This window comes from Rhinolophus sinicus, linkage group LG03 (assembly GCF_036562045.2).
Source record: "Rhinolophus sinicus isolate RSC01 linkage group LG03, ASM3656204v1, whole genome shotgun sequence".
Taxonomy (NCBI): Eukaryota; Metazoa; Chordata; class Mammalia; order Chiroptera; family Rhinolophidae; genus Rhinolophus; species Rhinolophus sinicus.
The window spans coordinates 43777543-43798500 of NC_133753.1; the positions used below are offsets into that span (position 1 = coordinate 43777543).

A 20958-nucleotide genomic window follows, 5' to 3' on the forward strand; every position below is an offset into this window, starting at 1 on the left:
TATGACAAAACCTACGTGATTTGCCTGAACAAAGCTGTGGGAACACAGAGGAAAGGCAAGTAACCAAGACTGATGTGGAGGAAAAGTGAAGGTGGGCTTTGAAGGACGGTGGGAGTTGGCCAGCTGAAGAAGGGCTGAGTGAGCATCTGGAAGAACTGAAGGCTAATTCTAGAATACCTGGGCCACAGGATGCTCTGCTCATTGCACTGTGGCGAGAGATGAAGCTGATGACAGGCAGACAAGAGCCAATCAAGATGGGCCCAGAGGACCATGCTAAGGAGTCTGGGGAAATCTATCATGAGGGGAAATCTACGTGCATGTTGAGTGCGTGGAGAACTCCGGATGCAAAGAGAACTCCGGATGCAAAGAGAAGGCTGGCATTTGATGTACAAGACTGGAGGCTGCTGGTTTACTCCAGGCTCTGCACTCCTGGCTCAGACACCTGAAAATCTGTATGGTCTGGTGGTCAGTAAAATCAAAGCGAAGGTACAGAACTCAAAACCAAGGTACAGGAATCAAACTTTGATTAACCTACGACAATCAAAAATCACACCAAAGATCTTCCTCCTCCCAAACCCCATGTTATCTTGCAGGTAAGCTCCACTATAGAACTGGTCCTTGCAATGTGCTTCTTGGTATGTCAGCTCTGCCTTTGATACTCAATTATTCAATGTATAAAATGGGCACGATGCATTCTGTAAAAATAAGGAAATCCGAGCTCTGGTATTGACTCCCCCACTCACAATCAACACGACTTTGGAAAAGTCATTTTACTTCACTCATCCTCAGTAACTACCTGCAAAAAAGGTAAGAGGGTTCAACAGGCCAAGGCCAAACAGGTTACACTATGCCCGCACCTTCCATTTTATTTAAAATACATTCCAAATATTTATTATGAAAGTAAGAATACATCGCTAATTCTAAGATGCACATTTCCCCCCTATTTTAACATCTCCAAAATCAGGCTGCTTTTGTACAATGTGTGGCATGTAACAGTTTAATGGGTATTTTTTTCTTAGAGGTACATAAAATATCTTAAAACCAAAGACACCTTAGGTTTCCTGAAACGTGATAGGTTACAGCTACCCTGTTTCCCTTTCCCAGTGGTCACAAGTTCAGGGAACTCAGTGGAAAAACATGGTTGGAATCTGGCCAGGGACATTCCGCGAAACATTTGTAAAAAAAAAAAAAAAAATCTCTCTTCTAGACTCAGCTTTTTGTGTCCCAGTCCAGGCTGTGAGCTCCTTGAGGGCAGGGTTTCAATCTGATCATCTCTATTTCCCCAGGGCCCGGCACATTTGCCAGATTTCCCTGCATGAAATTAATCAATGCTCATGGCTGAAGCACTAAACTGCCCCTACACGAGGCCAGCAGTGGACACCACCAGCTCAAGCCACCAGAGGTAAGATTCAGTGGTCAAGTGCTGACTGCCCCACAAATCCCTGCGCCCCCCTCGCTGGCATTTGGACACTGAGGTTTGCACTCACCAGCACATCCCTGAAGAGTAACTGCGGCCCGGAGTGCACGGTCCAGTCCACCGCGCCACTATTTGGAATCTTGATGCGAATCACCAGCACCTGGTTCTCCATGGCATGGAAGGGTCCAAAGGCCAGCCACAGCATTACAGGTCAAAGGGGCTCACATTCTGGGGCAGGGAGTCTCCTCTGGCCCCTGGTTACGTGGGGCCTCCGCGGGGGCCGAGGGAAGAGGACGGAGGGTGAGGAGTATCAGAAAGGAGGGGTGGTCACGAAGGGGCCCGCAGGAACCCACCCAGGCCCAGGCGGTGTGGGGGTTAAGCGATGTCTCCCTGTGAGCGTGGACTGGGCAAGTGGCAGGACCAGTAGGAACTAGCGGAGGTCAGAAGATTCTAGAGTTGGAAAAGAAGGTAAAATGGGATGGTGCAGCTGGCCGCCGTCTGTGTGGGTGTGAGAAGCCGGCAGCGAGAAGCCACCGTTCTAGGGGAATACAGCGGCAGGTGTCCACACCTCCTTTGAGGACGAGGGGAGGGTCCCAGACTGGAGGGGACTCAGTCGGGGGCTATTCGGAAGTAGCCCCAGGGCTGCCCGACCACGAGAAAGCTGAGGAGGGGGCCTCCGCGGGAGGGTCAGGGGGCGAGTCTTCTGCCCCACCCCGAGCTAGAGGGCACGGCGCACGCGGGCTCAGCCCCTGCCACCAGAAGTCGTGCGTCCTGGCGGCGGCGGCGACAGTAGCGGCGGGAGGATAAAGAGGAAGGCGGCGGCGAGGGCACAGTTACTCCGGAACCAAAATGCGCAGCGCCGGAACCACCGGAGCCGGCAAGAGGGACCCGCCTCCCCCGGCGCCATCTTGGAAGAGGGCAGCTCTTGGCCGGCCCCGCCCCCGCGCCCCGGAGGGCGGGGCCCCAGGAGCAAGTGCGCCGCGTCGGGGAACGGACGGGCCCGCCCACTCAGGAGACGCCAGTGGCCAAGTGACCGCCAGCGGCGACTGAGTGATGGCCTTCCCATTCCTGGTCCTCATTAAAAGTAGCGACGTGAAAACATCTAACAAACGAAAGAGGACACTGAACCAGCGTTGGAGTCCGCCAAAAGCCAAGTAACTGACGGCTGAAAATTGCGTACGGTTTGCCTTTCCTGACGCCTCGGAAGGACAGAACTGCAGCTCTCCTTTCTCCCTACTTTGTCAAGCCGTGTACTTAAACATTCGTGGGGGTTTGTGCACCAAATCAGCAAGAGCAAGGCAAGAACTAAAAAAACAAACAAACAAACAAAACTGTCTTTTTCTTTTCCTTCTTTCCAGCCACAGAGCCAGAGGCTCGTCTTCTCTCACATTGGCAAAGCGTGTAAGACTTTTCCACTGAAGTTCTTTACCTCCACGATTGCCCGGAAGTGGAAAACAGCTCCCTATTCAAAAGCAACCGTAAAGAAATGCACTGAAGAGTTTTAACTGCCTAGGGACAGCTGTAGTAGTGGCTTCATCTTCTCTTATTAAACCGTTACAAAGAATACCCGGTCCAGTCCATAAATTTTGAACTAGATCGCAATGTTGACGCAATCAGGGATATCACAGGCAGTAGCAGTAACCCTCGGTTATTTTTAAATGCCTTAACCTCAGATTTTAAAGTGCATAATTTTGTTGATCTACGGTACCCATACAAATGTTTGGTCACAAATTGCAAAGTGTAGGTGTTTCCTTTTATCTCTGTCATGAAGGTGCACATTTGGCTTTACTTTTGGGGGCTGAATTTTGTGTAAACCGGTGAGGGAGGAGTGTCACTTTACCCTCTAACAGTTAATGCAAGAAAAAATATTTTAAATGTTGGTTGGTTTTAATATAACACCAAAATTTTTTCTGCATATGTTTTCTCTGAGTTTGTCTCATATTTAATTTGAAAGTTAATTATAGGAGATAAATTCTCTCTGCAATTATTGTAGATTAATAGCTTAGGTAGAAATTCATTTACTCAGATCCTCCAGATATGTAGTCTAGGAATTACCCCTTTCCACCTGCACTTCAGTGCTGTGAAAAATAAGCCATTTGCTCAAGGTCCCCATGTATTTTTTATTGAAAGTTCATTTCCTAGTATTAGAGAAAATAGACCACAAAACAGATTTTTCTATGAACTCACGATTTGTTAAAACAGCTTTTTTATTCATACTACTATGGGGAAAACTAACTCAGTTTGTAATTTCAATTCTTTTGGATATATACTCAAAAAGGAAATTACAATGGTAATTCTATTTTTTTATTTTTTGAAGAACTGCCATACTGTTTTCCAAAGGCTACACCATTTTACATTCCCACAAACAGTGCACAAGGGTTCCAATTTTCCACATTTTCTCCAACACTTATTTTCTGTATTTTTGATAGTAGCCATTCTAATAGGTGTGAGGTTTTGAGTTGCATTTTCCTAGTGATTAGAGAGGTTGAGCATCTTTTCATATGCTTGTTGGCCATTTGTGTATCTTCTTTGAAGAACCGTCTATTCAAGTCTTTTGGCCATTTTTAAATCTGGTTATTTATCTTTTTGCAATTGTAAAGGGAGTTTTTAAATGAGGAAAATAACATTTTACTACTATATATTCAGAGAGATTTTCTTTCATCTTTTTACCTTGCTCTCAATCTTGAATCCTTCACCCAGAATCTGACCCTTTCCTGCTATAGTCCAAACTACCATATTTCTCTCCTAATCTTTTGTTTCCACCCTGACCCCCACTACCAACAGTCTATTCTCAGCCCGTTTGCCAGAGTTAGATCAAGTCACTCCTTTGGTTAAAACTCTTCAGATGGTTTCCTAACTTGACCTATGACACTCTCCTTATCCTGCACTCCACAGACCTCATCTCCTACCTACCACTCTCCCTCAGTCTCAGCAGCCTCTTTCTCACTGTTCCTTGAACTTACCAGGCATCCCACCTCAGGGCCTTGCATTTGCCATTTCTTCTACCTGGATTGCCATTACCCCCAATATCCGCATGGCTCACTCCCTCATTTTACAGGTCTTGACTTAAATGTTGCCTTCCTGCTGAGGCCTTCCCTTAGCACACTATTGAAAAAGGCAGGCAAACCAGCCCCAAACCCACCCCACCCATAGATACAGGCACAAAGGTGTGCACAATTCCTAGTCCCCTTCCCTAGTTTATTTTCCTCCTGGCACTTATTAGTACCTAATATATGACATGTTTTACCTATTGGTTTGTCTGTCTCCCCGCTAAACTATAACTTCACGAAGAGAGGGAACTGTATGTGTTTTATTCACTGCATATCCCTAGGACCTGAAATAGTACCTGGCACACAGTGGGCACTTTAATAATTTTTGTTGAATGAATGAATGGATTTTGAAGGCAAAGTAAATTAAGTAACAGGAATGCAACTACCATGTGCATCTCCTGCCTGTCTTGAGCCTCCCTTGTTCCTTTGCCTTTCCATCACCATCCCCATCAAGACTGAGACAACTATTACAGACTCCCACTGAACCTCAAATTTTACAACGAAATGTTGATTGCCTCCTATGTTCAAGAATTCTACTTGTCTCCTTCAGTGCCTAATGTGGGCCCTTGCATATAACATTCAAATACGTGTTGATTAATTTTGATTTAAAACAATATAATGACAGTAGAGGATGGAAACAGTAACTTTCCTGTGGAGAAAGCTGGCAGACATCATCCTATCCAAGTGATCAAGTTAACATCACCCCATGTACTCTCTGATATGATATAATCAGAGGGGTATTTGACCTCTGTGGTCTTCCCAAAACTCATAACCCCGATTAATCATGAGAAAAATGTCAGACAAACCCAAACTGAGGGACATTCTACAGAATACCTGACAAGTACTTCTTAAAACTGCCAAGGTCATAGAAAACAAAAAGCAAAAAAACTCAGACCTGAGGAGACTAAGGAGACATGATGATTAAATGTAATGTAGGGTCCTCAATGGAATCCTGGAACAGAAAAAAGACAGTAATGAAAAACGTGAAACCTGAATAAAGTCGAACGTAGTTAGTAATAATGTACCAATGTTGACTTTTTAGTTGTGACATAAGTACAATGATTATGTAAAATGCTAACATTAGGGGAATCTGGGTGTGGTATATGGGAACTCTCTGTACTATATCTGCAATATTTCTGTCCATCTAAAATTATTCTAAATAAAGTTTTTTTTTAAAAAGTAAGTCGCTTTTTTTACACACTAGCAATAATGTTTTAGAAACTTTAATTTTAAAAAGATATAATTTACAATAGCAATAACTAAACAATAAACATAATGCTTATCATAGTGCTTGTTATCTATTAGTTTTTTAAAAAGAAGAATATGAAGACGCATGGACAAAAATGATCAGACACAGCAAACCCCTGAAAGTATGACAGGAAAGTCTGATCTCTTCTGTTTTGGCAGGAATGGAAAAGAACAGTGAGACCAATTCCAGCACTCCTGCAAAAGCAGAAACAATTCAGTAGATATTCATGGTGGAGCACCTACTATGTGCCAGGTACTGTGGATTTTAGATGCTCTAAAATGAATTAGTTCATTAATTTAAAATGTCATTAGGTTTAATTCTGCATAATAAATTTTCCTTTAGATTGGGGTAGGCTGATTGTCCCTACAAATCACTTAAACTTTATTATTTCCCTCTTTTCATTGTTTAAACATCTATATAATATTTTCTTTATATCAACTAACAAAATATATCTCACATTTTTGTGGCACTTTACAGTTTGCAAAGCACACATCTGTTTTTGATAGATTTATCCTGCGCATCATAGAAAAGTATATAGAGTAATGGTTAAGACCATGGACTCTGTAGACAGACTGCAGACGTTGGAGTAACACTCACCATGTGTGACCTTGGGCGCAACTTCTTGGTTTCCACAGGTAAAAATTGGGCATAAAAATAATGCCTATTTCATAGAGTTGTTACGAGAGGATTAAGTGAGTTAATATGTATAAAGTACTTAGTCTATGACCTGGCACAAATAAATGCTACGTAAATGTTAGATAAACTTATTGTATATGTGAGGACATGAAGACTCAGAAAGCTTTAATTTTTCTGATGGTTATTCAACCAGTGGTAGTACAGCAAGAGACCTTAAACCATATTTTTAAATTTTCAAATCAAGGTTCTTTGTATTACACCATAGTGGAATAGCAATAAATACCAAACCAAATAGCATGATTGGGAATCAGACATAGGCATTCAAGAATGATAATAAAATTGCAGTTAAAGGAAACTTACAAAATCACCAATCTACCGTGTTTCCCTGAAAATTAAGTCCTAGCCGGACAATCAGCTCTAATGAGTCTTTTGGAACAAAAATTAATATAAGACCCGGTTTTATTTTACTATAATATAAGACTGGATCTTATATAAAATATAATAATATAATATATAGTATAATACTGGGTCTTATATTAATTTTTGCTCCAAAAGACGCATTAGAGCTGATGGTCTGGCTAGGTCCTGTTTTGGGGGAAACACGGTAATCCTCAGCCCAATTCAATAATTCTCTGCACGTCAACCTAAGGAATTATCCCGCTGCCTCCTGAACATCTCCAACAACAATAGGACTCACTGTCTCAAGACGTCACCCATTCCATTTTTTGCCAACTCAAATTAAAACATTCTTGTCTCCTAGTTACTAATGCATTGTTTCTAGTTCTGCTTACAAAGAGTTAAGTCTAACTGATCCTATTACTTTCTGTTTAATGTTTCACTTCATTTAGTTCTACACATCATTCTGTTTGACTTTTAAATAGCAAAATTTATGTATGAGAACATAGATGGCACCTTTTGAAGTGCCTAAAAAGGATAATGGAACAAGATTCCAATCTTTTCTTTTTCGAAATACATAGAACCGTGTAAGTCAATTCATTACATCTGAGATAGTATTTCAAAACTTGTTGCTGTTCTTACAAAGAATCCATATGATCTATTACAGTATCCCTTTCTTAAATCTGTTAAAGATGAAGGCAAGTTTTCTTTTTAATTTTGAATGATCATACATTCATTTGACATAGAGCCTTCATTATATAACAAATACTGAAAACACACAAAAAATTAGTAACACCTGGTTCTCATCCAGCTGTGTGTGTACCGAAGTGCACTTTTTAGTATGGCTTGAATGGACCCTTGTTATGTAGATTCAGAACTGCTAGATGTGGTTGACAGGTAAAATTTCCAAAATTCTGTCAGTGCAAAAGTGTCTGTGTGATGAATGAATAACTTGATTTTTAAATGTAATCTAAAATTTAAGTGACACTACTTAGATTTTTATTCAAACTCTCAAGTCTTGGTTCCTCCATTTTATAAAATTTGGAGATATGAGAGCATAAGAAACTAAATTTGGCTTCATCTCACAGTAAAGAAAGGTCTTAAAGAAAGGCTACAAGATAATCTACCTTCATGAATTATTTTCATCGATTTCTTAAACATGTACTTTTTTGAAATAAAAATATTTACTTTCATTAAGTGGAGTTTTAAATATATATCTATTTACTAGAGTATTGATTTTTATTTTCGTTATATTTTTATTCTTCCTTCGGGGTTCGGGTAAACAACTTTTTAGGTATGATTTTAAATTATGCACTTCAAAGAAGAGTAAAATGAATCATTTTGTGTTTAATAAATTCAATGTTCTGTTTACAGACAGATTGTTATAAAATTACTGATATATTCTAGCAGAAGCAGTAAAGGTTATATCAAATAACTACTAAAAAAAATCATACTACGTAGCGTTAATGATGTTACCTTAACGTGCCAGCTTCAGGGGCTGCATAATTGTTTCTGCCAACCCATAAATTTTTGAGTAACAACAAAATTATTGTGATTTTTCTTACTAAATAATTCATACATTACAAAGCATGTATGTAACAAGGTCCATGAATCACTAAAGCATATAATGATCATATATCTAATGACATATCTCTTTTCATAAGATGAATTCACATAGATTTATGTATTTAGGTTAACTAAAAAATACTGAGTTTACAAGGTTCATAATTCTACCAACAACAACAAAAATCCTTCAAATCTTCTTTAAGAAGTAGTTTCCATGATTTGCTTTTAAAACTGAAAGCTTTTGTTTATCAAAATCCTTGTGTTTAAGCTACTTTTCATGAAGTTTTACAGCTTTTAAATTGATACTATAAATATCTCTGAAGGTAAATTAATAATATAATGGAGTAGTACAATGTTCATAAACTGTATTTAAAAAGATATAAGTGCAACTAAAATAGCTATAAGCAGTACTATATAAAACCTTATTTTAGTAGTAGCTGGTATTTATCCAGCAACTAGGATCTAAAAGAGGAGATTTTCATTTACTAACATTTTACATGCTTTTCTGTGGTCTTAAGTAATCTCAAACCAAGTATATCCTTTTTTTAATGCTACTAAAAATTATCCCAAATGAGATTTCTTCCACTTAATTAAAACTAGGTTTCATAACCAAAATTTTTTGAATTCCAAGCCTGCAACAGATAAAATGATGTTAAATTAACATTTTACTTCTTTTAATTTCTAACATTTTCCCAAACTCAGTTATTTTCTATGAAAATCATGCAGTTAATTTTATCATGGTAATATTAAATCCTTTACTAATTTTTTAAAAATATTTTTCTTTGTCGTAAGATACACGGAACACAAAATTTACCATGTTAACCATTTTAAAGTGCGCCGTTCAGTGGTGTTGAGTACATTCACATCACTGTGCAACCACCAATGCCATCCTTCTCCAGAACTCTTTTAATCTTGCAAAATTGAAACTCTATACATATTAAACACTAACTGCCCATTTCCCCTCCCCCTTTACTAATTTTTAATAGCTTTATTGGAAGAGAATTCACATGCCATATAGTACTTCTATTTAAGTGTATAATTCAATAATCTGAGTACAGTCAGATTTGTGCAACCATCAACAGTCAATTTTAGAACAGTTTCATCACCCCAAAAAGAAATCCCATGTCTATTAAGTCACTCCCCATTTCTTCCCCACCTCTCCAGCCCTAGGCAATTGCTAATCCACTTTCTGTCACTATAGATTTGCCTATTCTGGACATTTCATATAAGGAATAATACGTGGTTTTTTAATGACTGGCTTCTTTCATTTAGCGTAATGCTTTCAAGCTTCATCAATGGTGTAGCAAGTATCAGTACTTCATTCCTTTTTATGGCAGAATAATATTCCATTGTGTGAGTATGCCATATATTATTTATCTATTCGTTGATTGATGGATATTTGAGTGGTTTCCACTTTTTGACTAGAACAAATAATGCTGCTTTGAACATTTGTGTACAAGTTTTTGTGTGAACGTGTTTTCAATTTTCTAGGGTATGTACCTAGGAATAGAATTGCTAGGTCATATGGTAACTCCATATTTAATATTTAACTGCCAGATTTCCAAAGTGGCTGAACCATTTTACATTCCCACTAGCAATGTATATGGATTCCAATTTCTCCACATCCTTTTCAACGTTTGTTATTATCTGTGTTTTTGATTATAGATAGCCATCCTAGTCGGTTTGAAATTGTATCTCATTGTGGTTTTGATTTGCATTTCCATAATAGTTAATGTTGAACATCTTTTCTTAGTAACCATTTGTATAACATCTTTGGAGAAATGTCTGTTATAAGAGTTCTTTATATATTCTGGCTACAAATCCCTTATCAGATATGATTTGCAAATATTTTCTCCCGTTTTGTCACTATCTTGTCATTTTCTCCATAGTGTCCTTTGAAGCACAAAAGTTTTTAATTTTAATGAAGTCCAGTTTATTCTTTTATCATTTGCCTTAACGAACTTTTACGCTTTCCCAAAATAGAATTTTATAGTAGGCTCTGTATGAAATCAGTTTAACTAGAAAACTAACTGAACTTTTAGAAATACATTTTACTAAAACCAATCTAGATTTTATCCCAGTTGTATTAAATGTACTCTCAATTACAAGAACAGTGTTCTGAGAAGTAGCTGGATGGCCAAGCTTGTATCAGTGGAAACTATTTTAGCCACATTCTCATTTAAAGAAAAAAAAATTTCTCAACATCTGATCTCCATTTTATATTAGAAAAATACTCTGTGGACTCTGGTCACTACCCATAGCATTTCTTACTGCTGGGAAAGCTCTTGTGAAATATTTGTCAAGCACATAAAATGGGAAAAAGTGAAATATAGTAATTAAGATTTGTGTTCTATCGATTGCATAGCTAAGGTAATTTTTCATTACTAACATAAGATTTAATAAGTATAAGTAGTTAAAGATTCTGACTTGGCACTAGTCATTAGCATGTAATTGAACTAGTAAAAAAGATCAGTTAAAGCTGTGTTGATTACCACCTTATCTTTGAAACGCAATTAAAGACCTCAATCATTGCAACAAGATTTGATTGTGCAGCCTTTATTGGACATTGATCTTTCAGCAAAGTGCAGTAACATTTTCCATTAATTTACAGTAACAGTTTAACTGTGATACCCTAGACTGTTGACCCAGGTGAGATGTAATGCTAAGTACTTGTTTAGGTTAAGATGTCCCCAAACATCATTACTGTCTGAATGGTAAGTGCTGAAAAAAAGTAGATACCCGATCCACTAGCTTTAAGATAAAGTTTCTGTTATTCTGCATTAGCTTTTAAATGAACTGAAACCAGGATCCTTGTCTTTATGTCACCCAGCTCATTCAAACGTCATTCATTCTTTAATGAATTATTTCATGAAGAATTATAGATGTTCTGATTTTTTGAGTGAATATAAATGACACAAAATAAAATGTACATTTAAAAAGAAACACATATGGCTTATAAGAATTAAAAATATTTCAATTTTTACTGGTCAATAATTAACAAAATATTAGTGACTAAATATGTGTGATGAAATTATAACAATTTGTATAATTTGGTATGTTAAGACATTAGCACTGAGAAACTAGGGATTTTTGTATTAGGAACTTCTTTCATGCTCCCAACTCTGTTACTGCATCTTCATGGTGGTTCACAACTTACATAGGAACTAAGAATTTTGACTGGGAATTTCTTCCAACACGGGATAATTGATTTGTATAGAAATAACAATAGAAGAGATGCACGATTTTATACTAAAAACACACCGTTGTTAAAAAATAGTTGTGCCTAGATTATTTTAAAGACAAAATCCCACTAAAGAAGTATAGACAGAAAAGCCCTTTGGTTGTTTCATTACCGAAGAAAATTCCTGATATCCAGAAGGGTAGGAACCCTGCTTTCCATGTCAGACATAACCACATGTGCAGACACTCACACACAATGCTTTCAGTGTCTTCTCCTTTCTTCCTCTCACATTTAAAAATCCTTTTATTAATGAAGTCATATATATATGTATATATATATACATATATATATGGAACAGAAGGATGAGGATTGCAAACAGATTTTCTGAAATAAAACTGACATTTAATTACAAGTATATTCATGATATATTTTAAGATACAAAGGTTTCTTGTTTTGTCCTCAAATTACAGGTGGAAAAAAACAAAGACTCAAAGGAGTAAACAGCTTGAGGTCAAAAAGTAAGACAGCTCTGGTACTACTAAAAATAGACTCAATCTCTTGACATCCAGCCTTTATACTTTATCCCTTTTAGGCCACAATGCTTTGATGTAATATCCAACTTTAAAGAAAAAAACTTAAACCATTACTGTTCAATGGCAATCATTTTTCAGACTAAAAGGTTCATAAGACTTAATAAATCCAATGAATGGTATTTTAATATTTGAACCATGCCCTTAGCCATCACTGAGTTCATCCTTCACCATGATCAACTCTATGAGAGCAAGAGGTCTATTGATTTTCATGTAATACAAGAAAATATTACATTTGCTTAATTGTTACACAGTGAGCACATCAGACAAGAAATCAAGGCTCTATTTAATGCTGCAAGCAGAGAATTACAGAGATCAATAGGGTAGTTTGTCAAAGATGTTCTCCGAGGAGACTTACCTATCACCATATGGACAAGAAGTCACACTGACTATAGCTATTGAAAAACAGGTAAGCAGAGTCAGCACTACAAATTATCAGAAATCAAACAGGCCGCTGTGAAAAGAAGTGCAACTCTACTGAAAAGCTGTATTTATAGTCTGGTAATTAAAAACCATTTTATCAGCCTTGTGTTGGGACCAAACCTTTACAACAAGTATTGACAAAACCAGCAGCAATGAATGAGCAGTATTTGACTTAAAACTTATGAGCTATAGTTATTTAACTTCGCCCATTACAGAGGAAATCAGTTCTAGCCTCCCTTGCAAAATGCTAATAGTCAGTTTTATTATTAATGAAGCTTAATGTAACACTATCTTCTTTGTGTAAGCCATTCATTTAACTAGTGTCAAGTATATTCTTCTGGACTAAATATGTTGGCATAAGTACTTCTTTGATTAAAGTATTACTTAGAATTGCTTTTAGACAAGTGAACACTACATATATTTGAAGAACAGTTCACTCTCTGTAGCTCATTTAAAATGACTACCTTTAACGAAGCCAGTTTGTATTACTTTGTGATTCTGGTGCTTTCACCTCAATCACTTCCTCATTCTCTACTGATTTGCCAGAAGCAAGCATCCAAATGTTGGTTAGATTGAATTTTATATTTTGCTACAAAAAAGTGTAAATGTTATAGAGTATCAGCAACACATTAACATAAAATAATATATAATGTATGTTTGTAATTATGGGAAAGATCATAAATCTTAAACACCCATTGGTTTAGAAATTAAATAGTTCTACTTAGTTCTCCCTAAATTACTCCAAATTTCTGAAATTTACCATTCGTCTGGGTATTTTGTAACTACCCCCCAAGGATAAATTTTGTTTAATGACTTTGCTTTCAAAAATGCAATTAAATTAATAAAATTCTAATGCAAAACTGCCATCAGGTCTTTAAAATTTCAGCCCACTTCCCATCGCCAATAAGTCTATGGATATGTACCATTTGAGCTAATTGCTTTTATAAACAGTTATCAAATTTATTTTTCTGAGTCTTTCTAGATCTTAATTGTTCTTACAGCTTTATCAGCATGCTATTTTAACTTTTAATAAGTCTTAATTTCATGTATCTTGATGCATTTACATTAACCAGTTATTATATTTTAAAAGGTAGTTGGTATTGGATTCTTGAGGCAATGAGAAGTTTCAACATTATACCCAGACCTCTCATCCAGGTAAATGGCATTAAGAGCTTTAATACATTTCCATTGAAAATCCTGGCAGCTGAATAGTTTAGATTTCAGATTGCAATTAGAATTCTCATCAATTTTGGATTTGCCAATATTATATTATCTCCACCATATACCCTAAAATCCTCTACTTCTTTTTCCAATGCTATGTAAAAGATTTTTTTTTCCTCTTCCTTCTTTGTGTGGTGTCTGTATTTTCTCTTCAAAGAGAATTTGTTAATACCTAACTATAAAATCTATATATGTTATAATCATTTTTTATCTGTAGTTTAATCTAGTTCTAGGAAAAAATTGGTATAAGCTTCATGTATTTCTAGTTCCCATTGACTAAAGGGAGTATGTAATATATAACAATGTGTGAAAAGCTTTGTCTCTTGAGAACAATGATTCATCTTAAAGAGCCAGACATCATAGAAAGAACAAGGTGTTTGCAAAAGTTTTATTTTAAAGGATCAAAAATAAATACTGCACATTCACACAAGAGAAAATCCACTAATATTTATGTTCTCCAATGCACACTTTCAATACATGGCACCTTCATCTTCTTTATTTAGAAAATAAACTGTTATTGGTCCATAACTGGTATGCACAGTCTCTGTGACTCTAGCAAATAACCAGGAGCCAAGTCCATATAATAAAGTTGGAATACCTAAAAAACAAATGAGTATGTTATTTATGAACATCAATACTTATTAATCATGTACCCATATATTTGTCATGGTACAAATCACATAGCACTGTTTAGCAATGTCAACAAATTATAAAGTTATAAAAATATGAGTAAATAGTGACTCTAAGATCTCAATTTCATTTATGTTTTTGGAACATGGTAACAACTGTGTGAGCCTAGAGATTTTTAAAACTATAGGTATAGCTGGTATAAATTTTAATTCAAAGCATTTTATAAGCACTAATTCATTACCTCCAAGCAATTATGAAGTAATTTTATGTTCTTTTTACAAATAAGCAAACAGAATATTCATTAATTTAAGTGTAGATGCTCCTGGTTATTGCCCTTGAGCTTAAATTACTAGGTCAACTTTACTGTACTTTAAGCTAAACTGTAACACTGATGGCTAAAGTAACTTTTTTGTACAACTTAAAAGAAACTGGGTCAAACAGCTGTCTTCAAAACTAAGGCAAAATCTAACACTAAGGAAGTGTTTAGTATAATAACAGGCATGAGAAAGAAACAACCCATTAGTATTTTTATAAGTGATTGGGAAACAATCTTATTTAGACCTATTTGAAGTAGGAAGACTAGACTCCAACACGTTTCTTCCTTGGAATATTTCCATTTGATAAGATTTTGCTGTTATGTTTATGATTAGTTGCCATTTGTGATACATGAAACTAAACCTATATACTACCCTGAGCTAGGGATTAAAGCTTTCATATGCATATGACACTATGGTGGACACAAAACAAACTTTCACAATTCCTATCTTTTTTAAGGTACTTATTTAGAATCAGTGACCATTAACATATTTAAAACATATGTATAAAACCATAGGCACATCAATCAATAAGTATTCTATGTTCTACACATTAATTTTATTGCTCCTGTGTAGGAGTTGGACAGAAAATGACAATTTAAAAGAAGAGTTTTACATTTGGAAAATTGCTTTCCTTCTAATTAATAGGAAAATCAACACATCTCAGGACTAATCGTATTGCTAAATTTTTTTCTTATTTTTATGCAAGAGTATATTTGCTATGTTATGCTCTTTTTGAGTGTATAAGTGCACTGAACTATTTTGTGCTTATTCCCTGAAGGTACATTCCAGCCACTGTGATGCCAAAGATTAATCAGGAGAAGCATCACTAGCTGGCAATGAGAAAAGGCAAAAATGCCCATACAGGCTGGCATCTCTCTATTTTTAGGAATATACTGGGTCACAGCTTGTCACTATCACAGGGTTCCCTGGAACTTTAATGAAACCTTTTACAGTGTATTACCTTCTTTGCCTTAGTAATACCCAAAATAATCTCTAAATGCCCCAAGGGAATGTTACGAAAAAATCTATAAAAACTAAAAGCAACATAAAGCTATGGCAACATAAAGCTATTTATAAATCATTTAACCAAAAAGGAAAAATAAAAAGGCAAATGGGGGACTGGACAAGAGAAAAACAAGAACAAAACAGGCAGAAGTGAGCACGGAGTATAGGGAGCAATAGAAATAAAAAATAAATTTAAAATATGATACCACTATTTCAAAAGCTGAAAATCAATGGAGGAAGACAAAACAGGCTCTAGAAACAATTATTAATTTTCTAAATATACTAAGGGTAAAAAAAATATGCCTTTTAAACCAATTCTAAGGACATAAATTTAAAGAATAGCTAGTGACACTGAAAATTTTGTTTTACAGTATTTGTCACAGTTTTCAGTTAAATATTTGGTCAGTATTTTTTCAGCTAAAATGGAGGACTGATCAAAGATTACTAGCTTAATAACTACATTTTCTCCTATTAAGAAAGAACTAAGAACCATTCATTACCAGTAATGCTGTTTGATAGGGGATGGAATTGTGATATAGGAGTCAGAAATTCTATATATTTTTCCCAGCTGTCTATTTAATGCAGTCAGGCTAATATACTGTATGAGATTTGCCACTGATATAATTTACACATTAAAAAAACAATTTTCTTTGTAGCACATATGCTTTCAAGTCTGTAAGATTCCATGAAAAATTAATTTTTTTCCAGAGAGTCTGAAACAGATGAACGTGAAAGTCAGTTCTTTGCATAATAATTCATTTTGAGTCAGCTGAACAGTAGGTAAACCACTGTCAAATTAAGCACTTAAAAAAAATTAGAACTTTGTATCAAGTCTCTGATTACCCATTCATTCCAATGGTAAGTTGCTTTTCTTAAATCTCAATCTACTTCCCAGCAGGATTCCTAGACTGATAAACCATCAGTAAAATGTCAGCTTCCATTGAAGGAAAGGCGGAGGAGAAAGAGAACAAATGGTAAGAGAGAAATCTGTGTTATTTACAAAATGAATTACTGGAATAGTTTCTAATTTGGAAGGGTAGAAGACGAATAAAATCCTGAGTATTTTTATTAATAGAATATGTACTTGATAATCCAGAAGGGCAATTGTACATCACAGAATAGGAAAGAATCCTATTATCTAGTTCACATTCCCTACCTTCTGACAAAAATACAAAGTAAACATTACCAAATTGGTGAATACACTACTCTTTAAAAAGTCCAGAAATAAATTCCCTGTATTAGTATAGCCAATTTGTATTAAAACATGTATGAACAGAAAGTTTTTCTTTTTGTTTCACTGAATCGCTTATTCCCATCTAAGCAGGATTTAAAAAAATTTTTAAAGACCACAAAGATCATTCAATCACTCTTTGGCCTTCAACATAAAAAAACAACTGCTGTTTCTTTCCTCAAAAGGTTTTACTTTTCTTTGTGAGAATGTTCTAGGATCCTATTTTTCTTTGGATTTCTTTATCTAAAAGAGAGGCTCCTAATCATTAAGGTGTCCCTAAAGTGTTAGGTTTTAAATGGTGAAAACAAACAACAACAAAAAAAGGCATTTGGCTCATGTTATATTTTTCCTAACCTATTACTCTTTACATTTGGGAAGAGTATTTTTTTCTGATTCTGAAAATGCTAAAATAAACTTTTTAAAAAACTTATTCTTCTTGAATCTAGTCATCACTCCACTCTTTCCAAATAATTTTGAATTGAATTTTCTAAGTCACCTCACACTTTCAAATTTGTATCAACCTCAAAATTAGTGGGCATGCTCTATATAGTCCATCAGCCAAACAATAAGACATTTTTTTGAAGGATTACACATTGCTATATAATTTTCTTATTGGACTGAACCCAGGACAGTCCCAGTGGAGCAATGGCTCAAAAACCCCATGACTGACATATGTGAATTATAAGCAAAACTACACATACCATATTTAAATTTAATGAACTATCAGACTATATAACACTAGTGCAGCTGCTTTAGCTTTAATTTTGGTCTTAAAAACCTGGTTGCACAACATGATTCAGCTCCCATGTCTAGATTTTGAATTCCTGAAATCTGGATTAATTTGGTATCAGCTATTAATAGGTTCAAAACATCTTGAGGCCTATTTTCCACTGACCTGTAAAAGATACCCCCATGTCAATATTCATGCCTCTTCTGTCATTAACCAAAAGAAAATAAACATCTAGCAAAAGTAAAAATACTCTTAGAATTACAATATTCCCATGAAAACCTAAAAATATTAAAGAGGCAGTTTTAAAAATATCTTTTAGGCTTAGCATCTGAGGAGGCTAAGATGACTGATGAAAATCTTTAGTGCTTTTAGTAGAAGGAATTTGCTGGGATTTCATATAAAGAAAACAACACACTTAAAAGGTCGTTCCAGTTTTTGGAATAGGAACGCACGCACAAAGTGGTTCATGAGAAAGAAACCTGACATGCAATGAGACCTTTTTAACTTCAGAGCCACTTTCCAGTAGCTTACAGCCTCCTTACTGCCTAATGTATGAGTCTTGCCAGTTAAGAGCGGCAGGAAGTGGATGGAATGTCCCCACCCCAGGGGTGATGCAGGGAGATCCCTCAGTACAGGTCTGTGGCTAAAGTCCACTCTGCGGGGGACGATTCAGTAGCATCAACTTAACCCTGACGAGCACCTACACGGTGGGAAATACAAAAGACCAGAGCCAAGGCCAGTGCTAGATGGGTGCAGTGTGAGTGGGACGCGCAGCCAGCATCTGGGAAACCCCACAGCAAGGGAGAGAAGCGTGGCGAGGGCGTGCTCCCGGGCCAGCCAGCTCCTGGCCGAGGAAAGCTCCTCCCGAGCCAACGTGGTCTGACCTTGGGCCGGGGTCTCGGCCTCCGCGCGAGAACGTTTGTCAGCGTGCTTTGCAAACAGTTGGGCCATTGGTAGGACGTGCTTAACAGGCCCGGGCCACTCACCGAGGTTGACGACCTTGAGCGCCGTGAAGAACTGGTCCTGCCCGGCCAGGTCCTGCCAGGGGGCCTTAGAGCAATGGTACTTGATGAAGGGGAAGCAGCCGGTGCGAAGGACGTGGTAGTTGGCGCCTTGCACCGGCCAGTTGAAGTGCGATAGGCCGAACTGGTCGTTGTGGACAGCGCTGTAGGGCACGCAGAAGGAGGTCCAGTGCGGCAGGCGCCGCTGCAGCAGGTGCTGTGTCAGCACCTCCGAGGCGCGGGGTTTTGGGCGGGAGGCGGCGCCCGAGTCCCAGGGTCGGCACAGCAGCAACCGGAGCGTGGCCTCGTGGGCCCTTCTCAGGGCCTCCATGGCCGGCCTCCCCGTGTCTCCCGCCCCTCGGCCACCGTGGGGGCGCGCGCCGATGGGGGCGGAGCCGCGGGAGCGCGCTCGCTCGCTCCCCGGAGCGAGCGGCGGGGACGCCGAACGGGCTCCGCGCGGGTGCGCGAGAGCCCCCGGGGCGCGCCGGCGCGTGCGCACGAACGTCCCGTGGGCTCCAGGGGAGTGAGGGGGGAGGGACCGGGCCCGCTCAGTGGTCGGCGGTGGGGTTGAGGATAAGTACCGCAAGGCGGTGGTTAAATCGTCACTCATGACCACATGTGGTCGTTAGTAACCTTGGGGTTGGGGAAGGGGGTCGGGAGGTTTTATCAGTTTGGATATGAAGAAAATTAAGGCTTAAAACAAATAACCAAGCTAGTGAATGGCAGAGCTCACACCCAAGTTCTGGCTCAAGTGGAATCCTTAAGTTGGCGTTGTTGAGGAAACACTTGAGAAGATGTGCTCAGAGAAGTGAGTTAATAGCCAAGACCCCAGATTTGCATTCGGTGATAGGGAGAATTATTATGTTTGGGTCTTCACTATCGTGTTCACTGTTTAAAATAAGTCCCAGATATTTCAAAAGAAGTTTGTATTTTAAAAAGTCACATGTCTCCATGCGATGCCCAGATGCGTACCACCACCTTCTCTCCTCTTAGCCTGGTGCATGCCAGACCTGGAGTGTTTCAGTTATAAACCTTTATAATCCTCAGTCACCCATTATCAATCTATTACTTTAGGAAAACCTTTTCTCAAACTTTGCAGCCTCTTCAGGTAACTTGTATGCACCTGCTTTCTAAAGCATTTCCTCTTATTTTTGTAAACTCATCTTGTTTGGAGAAACTCATCTTGTTTTAAGAAAGGAAACAACTATTAAAGCATAATAGTCAATATATACTGATAACAAAAGATGAATACAAGTCACGTCTGACTTCCGCAATTACAAGAGGTGCTCAAAGTGGTTACCCTCAGCGTCCAGACACTTGGATTACGGTGAACTATTACTTGAGCAACATTGGCAAAAGTGTCCACTTGTGTACATCTTTTGGCACCCCCGGTAATATATATATATATATATATATATATATCCAAAAAATGTATACACATTTTAAGGAAAACACTATTAAAATTACGTTGATGGTGACCACTTTGAGCACCTCTTGTAATTGCAGAAGTCAAACGTGACTTGTATTCATCTTTGTTGTTGGTATATATTGAGTATTACAACTTTAATAGTTTTTTCCTTTCTTAAAATGTGTATACATTTTTTGGCGCCCTTTGTATATAGGATATGTCTGTAAAGCACTGTAGGTAAATGAGATAATTATGTGTAAGCACCATGTAACAATTACTATGTTGTTAAGATTCAAGGGGAATGGAGGGCAGTGTGGCTAATTCTTACATTCTCCAGTTTTTATTGATGCATTCAAATAGTTTGAGCTTTACCTTATAGGATTCCCTGTTAGATAATAACTTTAAAAGGATTGTAGGTGGAAGCATGATGTGGTTAGATTGGCATAGAAGTGACTGGAAGGTGGCTAAGGCACAAGTCAGGTAGATGATTCAGTATTTGATTTTCAAATTAAAATTTAAAAAGCACCAGAGTCCTTTTTCAAATAAAATCTGTCACAGAACTTCAACATATAAAGTACATGAAAACTTGTGTTTGATTACTAAACATTTATAAGTTCACATTTTTAATATTCACTTTATAGGTAAATAGAAAACAAAACAGTGAGGTTGGTATGTTTTTGTCTTGGGGGTTGGTTTCCTTTTTGTTTTGTTTTTAGCCAAGAAGGAATTTATTGGAAGGAAATTGAGTAGCTAAAATAATAAATACGAAGTCTGCAGAACCAAGCTCAGAAAATGCATTTTCTGGCCTCACTGCCACTGGACTCTCGACCCTGCTGTTTTATGCTTGAAAATTTTGAAGTTGAGGATTACGGACAACAGTTGCATTTATAGCAGCCTCGGGACAGTT

General features: G+C 37.4%; 2 protein-coding genes and 1 long non-coding RNA gene across 15 annotated transcripts in view; 1 reads left to right on the forward strand and 2 right to left on the reverse strand.

Moving 5' to 3' along the window:
• MAP2K5 (mitogen-activated protein kinase kinase 5) overlaps positions 1-2275 on the reverse strand; it is a 228634-nt gene extending 226359 nt beyond the window's left edge. For all 11 annotated transcript variants that reach the window (XR_012494695.1, XR_002136832.2, XR_012494694.1 and 8 more), the window contains exon 1: positions 1488-2275. Coding sequence is in view for 8 of the 11 variants with exons in the window: in XM_019725621.2 (XP_019581180.1) it covers positions 1488-1622 (135 nt within the window). In the remaining 3 variants the exon portion in view is untranslated. The remainder of the gene's footprint in view (positions 1-1487) is intronic.
• LOC141570565 (uncharacterized) lies at positions 1227-11115 on the forward strand. Of its 2 annotated transcripts, none has more exons than XR_012494697.1 (3): positions 1227-1402; positions 5875-5968; positions 6223-11115. It is a non-coding gene; the product is annotated as an uncharacterized LOC141570565 (long non-coding RNA). The 2 variants fall into 2 exon arrangements; XR_012494696.1 differs by lacking the exon at positions 1227-1402 and adding an exon at positions 2535-2895.
• LG03H15orf61 (linkage group 03 C15orf61 homolog) lies at positions 5394-19118 on the reverse strand. 2 transcript variants are annotated; one of them, XM_074327522.1, is made up of 2 exons: positions 18629-19118; positions 5394-5419 (listed from the first exon to the last, which is right to left on the reverse strand). In XM_074327522.1, the coding sequence occupies exons 1-2, from the start codon at positions 18972-18974 to the stop codon at positions 5409-5411; spliced, it is 357 nt and encodes a 118-aa protein (XP_074183623.1). In that variant the 5' UTR covers positions 18975-19118; the 3' UTR covers positions 5394-5408. The 2 variants fall into 2 exon arrangements, with proteins under 2 accessions (XP_074183623.1, XP_019581181.2); XM_019725622.2 differs by lacking the exon at positions 5394-5419 and adding an exon at positions 14104-14327 and having other exon boundaries at positions 18629-19116.
• Between the last annotated feature and the right edge of the window lie 1840 nt (positions 19119-20958).

Coding starts and splice junctions, on each gene's coding strand:
- LG03H15orf61 (XM_019725622.2), bottom strand. CDS start 18,974: ATGGAGGCCCTGAGAAGGGCCCACGAGGCCACGCTCCGGTTGCTGCTG. Junction 14,328..18,628: donor GCTCAAGGTCGTCAACCTCG/GTGAGTGGCCCG, acceptor TTTGTTTTTTAG/GTATTCCAACTTTATTATAT.